Raw genomic sequence first — 11,699 nt, forward strand, 5'->3', positions numbered from 1 at the left:
TACTACCTCCAGCAACATTTCCACAAACTGATCAACTAAGATTAAGCAGAAGACTGATTCTCTATTTCTGATTCACATTAATTGTCAGTAGCTAATTCCAAATTTAGAAATTTTTTCCTCTCAAAAGCCAAGAAAAACTAGACAACTCAAGACATTAAAAAAAAATACATTAGTCATCTGGGGCAACAGGCACATACTCAAATGCTTCATGAAAATTAGGCTCAAGGGATACTGAAGTAAGTAACAATTCCTTTAACATTGCAGGAGGGGGAGGGGGCAAGCATCATAAATTTTACTTTTCATTCAAGGAGCTTCCCAAAGAACATAAAACATTGGAAGAACCACTGATATTTATCAACACACACCTCAGATAGGAGTTACTCAAATGCAGACATTTCATAAATACTGTGTATTTCAGTATTTTTAGATTACAAACAGCATAGTAGGACTGTGAAAGACTAATACACCATAACCCAGTCATCACAAACTGTAGTTTGATTAAAATCACAGGTCAGGCAAAACAATTTCTGCTTATAAAGGAGAAAAAAAGCAGTTGCCCAAACACAGCTCCGAGACTATTTCCCCTTTTTCTATGTATACCCAGCACCAAATTAGCACACCCACTCAGAAGCTCCAAACAATTAAGTAAGATATGACAACTTAAATCTCCCTAACAAAATCCACTGAGCAAAAATAAGGTTAATTAAGAACAAGGCCAGGTTGTTTAGCAACTCTCAAATTTCTTTTGATGTTTTGAGGATAGCTTCTTGAGGACAAACAAGTTTAAACAGAAGACCCTATGAATGCACTATTACTTACAAATGAACTTGCATCGAATGTTTCCATTACTAGGCTTAGAATAAGGAAGGTAAAGCTAGAAATTTCTATGCACATAGGTAGTGCCGCACAATGACAAATGCTTGTGAACTTCATCCCATTTTAAGTTTCCTTCATCTCAACTGAGCATACACTATTGACAGTCAGCAATTCAACAAGTACATAGTGCTCCAGAAGCACTAAAAAAAGGGAGTCTGTTACAAAACATTACTGCAATCCTGCAAAAAGATTAGCCACACACAAAACACACTTATACATCCTTAATCAGAAAGCTGTGGCAGAAACAATGTCTAACCACATTAATACAAGGCAAGTAAAAAAAAGGCCTCATGTATCTTCTTAAATGTGTCTTAAAAATAGTAACTGTCAGATTATCTCAAATTTGTATCTTAAGATACATCAAACACAATAGAAGAACCAACCTCCACTTCAATACCAGATCATTCCTTGAGCACTACTAATATCTGCTATTTGAACTTCCTTTTCTTCTAAGACTACAGCAATGTCCATGTCTCAATAAAACAGAGAAAGCATTATTTCACCTAAAATTTAGATAGTGAGTGATCTGCCTATAAAGAATTCTGGAATATTTCTGTTTTCAGAAAGATTACTCTTTTTTTCCTGGACATGTTATTTCTTCACCAGAAATGAGAAACCTAACTTGAAAATATTTAGTATTAAAAGCAGCAATTGCTCACTACACTTATAACTTGAAAAATTACTAGTTTTAGACAAAATACATTTTCAGTTCTGCACATACTATGCCATGTGTATTTATTACAGTATAGATATACAACAAGCATAATTTTAATGCTTATTTAATTTTTTAATGCTTATTTTAATGCTTATTTAATTTTCAACTGGGAATTGTTTTTGAAGAGATGCTAGTAATACTCAAAAAAAAAAGAAAAAAAAAGAGAGAACAAAAGCAAGTCAAATTACTTTATTACTTTCTGTCATAATTCTGTCAAATTTACATAATTCTGTCAAATTACTTTATTACTTTTCTGTCATGTCGAAGTTCTTTCCTAATAAAGGAATGCTGGCCCACAGCTCTAGGAGGAAGCAAAGATGGCAAGCAAGGATTGACCTAAGAATTAATATATATAGTGGTGTGGTTTAAAAAAAAAATCAGATTCACAGCTTTATTTCAGGCTGGCCCAGCTCAGCTCAAAAAGGTTAGCTCAGCTTAACAAAGGTATTGTGCAACAGAGCTTTCAAGCATCTAAAGCACAATAGGTGCCAGGACAATTCATCCCTCTTCCCATTAAGTAATTCTTAAATATATACATCAAATTCAACTGGTCTTTCCTGGAACTACCTTACTAGAGGAAAATAAGCCTCTTCATGAAAGCTGTAGTTATGTTTACAAACTCAAAATCTATTTTACAATTGTTTGATTGCTTAAGTGTCTAATTTTATTTCTCTAGTTAAGTAAACACGCTCAAAAGGACTATACAAAAACTGCAATCATTATTATCTACAGTGTCTAGCCAGTATGAGGTGAACTTTATATTACCTGAAGAGGATCGTATTATCTCTTGTATTAAAGTAAGCAGAAATAGCATTCTTTCAAATGAACAGTTTTTAAAATGAAGTCTATGTTATCTGTCAGCAGCAGGTGCCTGAACGAGGAATCTACTCAAACAACTTAACTAGATGAGATCAAAACTCTTATGTTATTCAAGGGGCACAGCTGGCATGAACACACCACCATGCAGAAGAACATAATTACGTGAAATAAACACAGCAGAAAAAAAAAATAGGTAGAAAAAATTAACAAAGCTGTATTGTGGTGTTTATGTACAAATGTGCATTATTTATTATATACCTTAATAAAAAAACATTCTTTGTGGGTTTTTCCACATTGGGAGTGAATAGGTATGTTTGAATCATAAAAATGAGATGAGTAGGACAGACAATAATTTCCTTTCCCTGTTTTTGCTACTGATAGACATGGATAATTGATAACTGCTGCTCCAAAAAGCTCAGTAACAAACCTAGAAAAACACTGACAAAGATTGTTGATTTGGAGAACATAAAAAAGCACAATATTTAGAAATCTGGGAAACCATCACAGAGGAACTATTCTGTGTAGCTGGGATGGAACTATGAATCTTTTTCATAAAAGTATTTTCAGAAAGCCTGACATTACTGAATATATATAGCAGGTCGCAGAAACTATATTGACAGGTATCAGAAAAGTAATGATAAAGTTTAGACCAAAAAAAGACATTTTGAAGATTTCTGCTGCCCCTCAAAGACAGGGAATTTAGCTCATTTAGCACACTGTATTTCTGGCTGCCTTTTCCTTATCATGAAGTACTTGAAAGCTGTTCTACATCTCTTTTTTTGAGTGATGACAAAAGGAGAGTATTCTCATTTTTATCATACCTCTGTTGTAGAACCAAAACAAGTTAGTTATGTTTTAACATTGCAACAGAAACTTTGACAGACTGCTCCTTTGCAACTTTCCTTTGTAACAACAATCACATTAAGGAACAGATGATTATTCCCAAGTACTACAGGGCCTAATCATAGGTCTCTAGGCCTCGTTTTTTATTAATTTCAAACACAATGTAACATTGCTGCATGCATGGAGAGGTAAGTCAAGGCCACAAAAGCTTAAGAGACATCTCTTAATGCACCTGGTAAAAAGAGTGAAGTCTCTTGTCAGTCATCTGCTCAAAAATTTATCTCCCTTTCCAGTGACCTGAAGGATAGGCTTTCCAACTGGACATACCAAGGGGGACGCTCATCACTGTCTACAAGTATCTGAACGGAGGGTGTCAGAGGATGGATCCAGGTTCTCTCAGCAGTGTCAAACAACAGGGCAAGAAGCAATGGGCACAAACTGTGGTGCAAGAAGTTCCACCTGAATATGAATAAGGAAGAACTTCTTTACTGCCTGAGTGACAGAGCACTGGAGATGGTTGCCCAGGGCGGTTGTGGAGTCTCCCTCACTTCAGAGATTCAAGAACCATCTGGACACAATCCTGCATGCCCTGTGTTCTAGGATGACCCTGCTTGAGCAGGGAGTTTGGACCCCTGTGGCCCCTTCCAATCTGACTCACTCTGTGATTATTCTTGAACAGTATTCCATTGATCTACTTCCAGTTAGCAGGCAAGTACAATTTGTGCCTTAGAACACACATCTCACTTCACAAGCTTGAAAGCTGGGAGAAAAAGGGAAACAATCCTTACTGAAGAGCTACACAGGGAATGATCTCTCTGTACAGCAAGAGGTTTTTCCCTGAAAATATCCATGAAATTGCATAAAAGCCTGACTTTGTAAACAAATGCAGTTACCCCTGCAAGTTGTGTGCCATTAAATTACTATTATTCACAGAGAAGTTATTACAGCATCACCTCCCCTCTCAGCCACAACAGAGGCAGAGCATTCTCTCCCGAGTTCTGTAGAGCATTCTCTCCCAAGTTCTGTACAGCTTCAGTGATACTTGGCTTACTGGACACTTTACACTGAATAGGTAGAAATGGCCAGGAAAACAAATGTAAACTGTCAATTAACAGTATTTCTCTTAAAAAGCAGCCATGTCCCAAAACATGGTTAAGGAATAATTCTAATTGGGGGCCATTGGGGAATGCAGAGCAAAATGCTATATAATTTACAATTGCTATCTTGACTATGGCCTAGTAGCAGGCAGCTCATCAGAAACCAATAGTTTTCATTACTTCTTTTCATCTTCAGAAAAGCAACCCAAAAGTACAAGTTTAGTAAACTGTATATTCCGTTTCTGTAAAGTCAGAGGCAAGTAGCATAGGTTAAGCATGATGCTAAGTAAAAATCATTCCCTTCTGATTAGCTCACATACCAAAAACAACCAAAGTCACCAAATCTTGCATATTGTCAGTTATTTTTTCATTTCCAAAATATAGAATCTGCTTATGTACAAAAGCTTACCAGGTCTAGCAAGCAGATTGAACATACTACATTTACAAACCAATGAATTCTTAAAACTAAGATGTATATTTGCTTATACAGAACAAAAATGGAAACCTTCAGAGGACCTATTTACACATCTGAATTTTATACTCTCACATATAAAAGAATGCAAAAGGAGTAAGCGAAAATTCCCAAAGTCCTAACAGAAACAGAGGTTGGGAAGCAGCTGCATCAACAGGTTAGAAACAAATAGCTCTGCTTATTAACATTTGATGTAGCCTCCATTTCAGATCAAGTCTCACACTAATACATCTTTACTCTAGCAACCTACACCAGATACTTGAACTTCATTAGGAGAAACAGAGGACTCCATCCACCTACATGAATAAAAACTTGGTGTTTAATACCAATATATTAATATCACAATTCTTCCCTAACATCAATAATATAAAATTAGGGGGGTTTATATTCCATTCTGTGCTTGTTAAAAGCAAGCCTAGCAGGTACTTTTCAAAAGCAATTTTCAATATTAACATTCTAAACCTCTAGATTTAAAAAGTATAAACACAAGTCAGATCTTTTATTATGACTCTATGAGCACATACTTTTCAATTTCTTTTCTACTAGAGATCCTTGCAACAGCAAAAAAATGGTTATAATACAACTGATCCCATAAAAATTCTCCTCAGAAATACTGTCAAATCCACTGAGTAAATGGAGAACTACTCTCTACCTGAAAGTTCTAAATTTGAAAGCAAACCTAAAACTAAAACCCTGTCTGAAGGCAGTAGAACTAATAAAACTTAAAAGAAAGCTTTTATAAATACCAGAAAGCAGAAACTTACTTTTCCCATTTTTTATTAAAATCCAAAGAAAAGCTTCTAAAAGGTGAATGATCCTGGAAGCAATTCTATTTTTCTTAAAAAACAAACCAGTCAACCTCTACCTCTTTAAAGCCATCCAAACAGCCAACATTCAAGGAATAGTGAAGTGAATCACTAAATCTACACTTGGCTGTTGGGGGATATTCAAAGCATGTTTCATGGAGAGCTCACTCTCCTTTGTGATCAGACTTCTCTCATCCCAGTTTTGACCAGAGTCAAATGGTTTTCACAGTAATGAATAATTACTTTAACATTAACAGCAGTTAATAGTAACTACACAGATAGAATCTACTCCAGCTTCTTCCTGAACCCTTCACAATGTTCCATTACTCTCAGACTTGCCTCTTTCCACCTACCCTGCAATTTCCTCTCTACAAGGCCCATTGCCCAAGCATCTTCCATTCTCTTGTAGCTGCCCTAACACCCTGTTCATTGTTTCACTGGCCAATGATGACACTAATCAGCAGTTCCCCTTTACTGCCAGGGCTGCCAACACAGGAACCTAACACAGCTCTCTGTTCAGGGCTATTTGTTCAGGCCTTTGCTATGAGGACTCTGAACTCCTTCAGGAACCAGTGAAACAAAGCAAGCCAACGAAGAATGACAGAAGCTCCCACCACCACTTTGATAAAAATAGAAACCCATTATTTAAAATATTTCATTCAGCCTCTAACAGCAGTAAGATTTTTAATCTTAGAATTCTATTAGTCAGTAGCAGTCCTCACTGACAAATGTTCTTAATTGCCAGTTAAAAAAACAACAACAACTCACATGCAAAAGAAACAGTCACAATGCTTCAATTATACTTTGGAATTTAAATATCTCAAGTTATAATTGAATTTCATTAAAAGAGTCTACACTACACAACAGCACACAATTCTGCAGAAGATTTCATGCTATGTACATTTACACCCTCCAGTTGTTATTTTAAGCAATTCAGTAAGATCATGGCATGAAGCAAAGTTTCCAAGTCTCTTAAACATAAATGTAGTGAAACACGCAGTATTTTCTTCACAGTAAGAAACAATTGAGTAGAGGTGGCTTAAGTGAACAAACCTTGTTTGCATTAAATTCTACTGTGTATCTTACTGTGGGTCATTCTGCTCCACACAGTTAGGCAGAAATACCCTCTGCCTTTTTATAACAAGGGTTGCATCTCGCATTTTTACTTTTAAATTATATATATTTATAGCTATATATCTCCCTTTCATTATTCCCAAAGCTACCCTACTTATCTGGCCTCTTTATTCTCTTTCCTAGACACCAGTATGTCATCATTCATGCATTTTAAAAGACCTACAACAGCCTTCCATCCTCAAGCCTGAGAGTCCTCAAATCTTTTTATTTCCCTTTTTCTTTAATGGAAACATTTCTCCACATCTACAAGGCCCTTCATAGTTCTATACCCCATAAACAATGCTGGCTTTAAGTCCCTATTTGTTACTGTTAAGAAACTTCACACTTGAGCTGGTCTCATAAGACCCCCTAATCTCTTCAAACCCCACACTTGCCTATAGCAGCTGACCTATAAATAAGAGATGCACTGAGGGGGGGAAGCTGTTCATTATGTTTTAAACACTTACATACAGAGACAATAACCCCATGCACAGGGACCTGAAAGCAAGAACAAAGTTAAGGCAGTTTTTTGATATGCTGCATGTGCAAGTGCTCTTAGGAAACCAGGAATGTGACAAAAACTTGCAATTACTCCATGGTGTTTAGTCCAAGGTAAACTTGGAAGTCTCTCTCCAGAGAACAACTGTCTCTGTACACAGTCTCTTTCCAGAGAAACCATGCAGTAAGCAACTTTGAAAAATGCTTTGTTTGCACTGTATCAGTATGGAGGGCTTACCCATAACATGTTTTAAAACCTTAATTGAATTTCTCACAATGATTACAATTCTGCAAAAGATTCTGCCATGAATATTACAAAAATAAGCTGTTACAAAAAGTACCTTTATAAACATACTAAGGATATTAATAGGAGGTGGTTCTACCATTTTTGACTAATTAAATTTCAGTCAATTCCTGCTTTTATTTTAAAGGTGTACACTTAAATCTTGAAATTACATTTAAATGACATTCTGCATTTACCACAAAAACATGAACCAGTCATGACTGAATCAGTGTGCTACACCACTGTATCTTCCCATTTCTCTTCAGAGCTAAAATTACTAAGAGATGTATAGGAATTCTTTCTAAAGATTGAGTTGAGAGGGAGAGATCAGGTTAAATCGGTTTTATGTTCAGTAGTAATACTCCAAATTTATGTCCTATTTGTTTTCTAAGGTTTGAGAGAAGAAGAGATTGTACATTTGGGACTTTAATTCAGTTTAGGAAAATAAATACTACAGGTGTTTCAATGAGATTTGCTTTGTTGAGTTCAGCTAGATCACAGGAAGGCAACAACATCTGTAGTAGTTTCAAACTGAGCAGCACCAATTTTAAAATAATGCACAGCGATTACAAAAAATAAAAAACCACTCAGCTTCTTTCCTCCTCTATGAAGAATGCAAAAAAAAAAAAAACAAAAACAAAAACAAGACAGGCAATTATAGTAGTATCATAGCAAATTAATACTTCCTGATCCTATAAAGGCTTAGATAAAAAATATTAGCACTTTTGTAACGTTTTTCTTTTTTCCACTGTATGTCTCTAATTGCAAAACTAAGGGAATACTATAGCAATAGCAACCCTTCAGAGTAATTCAATAAACAGAGAAAATGGTAAATTTTATTATGTCTTTTGCCTATTAGCAACATGCAAATGTTTGTTATACTACAGCATTTCACCTCTATTTTAACACCTACCTTCAATTCATACTGAGAGAAATATTCAGTATATCAAAGAAAAATTAATACCCTTCTGCCCACATCTGCTCAGCTTTGGTTTACTACATACAGTACACAGGATTTAACATGATTTTGGTTGTTCTGAATATATTTTCACAGAGGTGAAACTGTGGCCAAACTAACCTTACCAATGACACACAAAAAAATCACTTATTTACATTAAACAGTAAAAATGTTAAACTTTTAAAATTAGTAATTTCCCCTCAGACTGTTGCAGACTACTTCCTTCTTCCAGTCTGTTAACACATGATGTGAAGACACCTGCTTTCAGATCAGAATAAATGAAACTTTCTACTGTCTTAACTAGGAGAAGGTACAGCAGGATGGTGTTCCTTTCATTCACTAAACTACAAATAATTCATTTTCTTTCATCCTGACTGCATGCATACATGCTTCAGACCATTCCCCAGCTATGAAATCCAGCTGGACCTCATAAGGACTTCAGAATATCTCTATCCTACAACACTTCCAACACACAAAGAAGCAAAGCACTCCCCACATAGAGCCTCATCCTCCAGATGTTTTCATATATGCATGATTCCACTAAATGCAGCTCTGTTCAAGAAGAAAAAATTACTGACTGTAGCAAAACTGAAGAGAACTGCAATAGAATGTGGGACTAATTTCTGGACAGGTGAACAGGAAATAAAAGAGGATATCTCTGTATCCTGAAAAGTAGCACAGAATAGCAGCGTATGGGCATTGCACATGAATTTAATTCTGAGATTACTGCACTTTCAATTATTATCAGATACAATGAAAATTAGTGTATTAACAAAAAAGGCATGTTCTTATAATGCATCTACATACTTCTATGACATTAACAGTGGTCTACAGAGCTTCTGCATTAAGTCAAAGAAGGAAAAACAAACAGGATTTATAAGAATAATGAGGTACCCATGAACACTTTTGTAGGGTTAAACTAGTATGTCCTAAAAAGGTACTTCAAAGATATTTCCTTTATTTTACTAAAACTATTATATCAAGTAAAACTAGTGCAGCAATAAATGTGTATGTACATCAGAATTTGCTAGCTTTATACAGAACAAAGAAGCACTGATTTAAAGCTCCAAATTCTTTACTTGAATACTTCACCTTGTACCTTGACACAAAGACCAATCAACAAAACAAAAGAACTTTTCCATATTCAGACAGCAACTGCAATTTCCTAAACTCTGGCTGTTTGTTACCTAACATTGTTTATTACCTGCAAAATCCCACTCTTTTCCTAGGAAGCAGGGACACAAAAATAAGATCAGTTAAAAAATACTGGGGATATTACTACTGTTTATAAACCTATAGAAACTTGACTGTGAACACACTTCTTCAAGCTCCTGTCAAGAAGGTTCTAGTATGTGCTACCTTTGATCATCTATTAAGAGTTCTACGTAGCAGCTAAATACAAAGAAGCTTTTTTCATTTAGTCTATGAAGCATGTACCTACACAGTACTGCACCACAATACACAAAGTTATTAAAAAGGATGCAAAACAGCCAATATTTATTACTAATGAAAAATCCAGAAAACTATTTCATGTTATCAAATGTTGCTGTATGCCTAAATAAATGAGACATACTAGTTAAAATAATAATAAAAAAGGGTTTATTTAATCTTTGGGGCTGTAAGGAAAACTACCATACCTGTAAAAAACAGAAAATTAATAGGTGTTACAATGCCTCAATGATTGTTTCCAATTAAATTCCCACTTTGGGTACACTGCAGTCACCCTAGCTGAGTACAAGGCATGTTTAGTGTAAGACATCACTTGAGTGATACTGGCTAATTTTAATGAGAAATTAGTGATTGCTTAAGGAAAAGTTTGTTAAAGGTAACTTACCACCATCCCTCTCTCTAACTCTGTGAGTATGCACACTTTTTGCTTTACTGTGCCCTGTGTTGTCACCGTATTTGTTTTCAGGACTGTCAGAGCGCCGCAGCATTTTATTTGGTGGTGAAGGATCTGTGGTGTCTCGCATCTTGTCATGACGATGATCACCACCACTGGGGTGACTCTTGGATGAGTACTTAAGAGCCTGCAACAGATAACAAGAAAATAGCCATAGACATTAGAGACAAAATTTAGAGACTTTTTCTTCTTTTTCAAAAGTACTTTTAAAAGTTAATTAATTTTCATTTCCTATTTAAAAAATCAGCATTAGTCTTCCTGGTTTTAATTACCTACGTTAAAGCAACAAGTTCTGTAATTAGAACTAAAACCAATTTCTCCCACTATTACATCCAGTGCAACACTTGCTGTTAAGAAGAATCTAGTTTCTCTATCTTCTCACTGATGTATCTGATACACACTTTCAGCCATAAATGGGCCACCGTTCTTCAACACTTTTGGGAGAAGAAATAGTCTCCACTTGCTATTAGGAAAACAAACTTGAAGTCACACTGAATCAATGTAAACTTTGAATATGTCCTCCATACTCTAATCAAGACCACTTGGTTGTGTCATTACCTTGAATTTCTGTGATGTTTTTTTCAGTACTAACATCCCTGCAATTAAAACAAAAATAATTCTACGGGGCCAAAACATGTCATGTAATAACTCATTCTAAAGTCTTTACCAAAAATTACATGTTCTGCCTCACTCTGACCTGCTCGGTTTTGTGAACTCCTGAGAGGCAAGTGTTTATATTTACGTGAACTGTCACTGACAGCTGCCTTGGACTGCTGTGCTGCACTTCAGCGATTCAAACACACAGAAATGCAGTAAAACAGTCTAATTCAGGGCCTACAGAGAACAGTATCACAACATACAGCTTTCTACAGACTCAAACCTGCACAATTGGGTTTCTTCAGTATACACAGCAAAGAAGTGCAGTATCCACCTTACAGAAACTGAGGCCATTGTCGGTAACTCAAGGATTTGATGGTTTCTGAACATGCCTAGCAGATGGCAACTGCAGAAATTAAGCCTCAGTTGCAGCCCCAAGTTGGTGAGGGTCTAAACCCGTGCCCTGCTCAGGTTACAGCCCACAGCAGCAGTTTTGGGGAGAAGAAAGGGCTTTGGGGAGGGGTTGGGGGAGTGGGGGTGGAAGAGTAAGACTCCTTTTGTTTTTAGAAGAAAAACATTCACCTCTCCTGGATCTCCACTCCACCGTAGGTGACCCTGGCTCTCTCTCCTGCCTCTCGCACCCTCCCCGACTCCCAGGCCCGAACCCCGCACGGGTCGCACTAGGCCGCTCCTGCTCGCCCCGGCTCCGTAGGCCTCGG

General features: G+C 36.4%; 1 protein-coding gene across 4 annotated transcripts in view; it reads right to left on the minus strand.

The window, feature by feature from the left end:
- WAC (WW domain containing adaptor with coiled-coil) overlaps positions 1–11,699 on the minus strand; it is a 56,890-nt gene that overhangs the window by 44,126 nt on the left and 1,065 nt on the right. For all 4 annotated transcript variants that reach the window (XM_053967113.1, XM_053967109.1, XM_053967102.1 and 1 more), the window contains exon 3: positions 10,315–10,510. In XM_053967113.1, coding sequence (XP_053823088.1) covers positions 10,315–10,510 — 196 coding nt within the window. The remainder of the gene's footprint in view (positions 1–10,314; positions 10,511–11,699) is intronic.

Source organism: Vidua chalybeata, chromosome 1 (genome assembly GCF_026979565.1).
Source record: "Vidua chalybeata isolate OUT-0048 chromosome 1, bVidCha1 merged haplotype, whole genome shotgun sequence".
Classification (NCBI taxonomy): domain Eukaryota; kingdom Metazoa; phylum Chordata; class Aves; order Passeriformes; family Viduidae; genus Vidua; species Vidua chalybeata.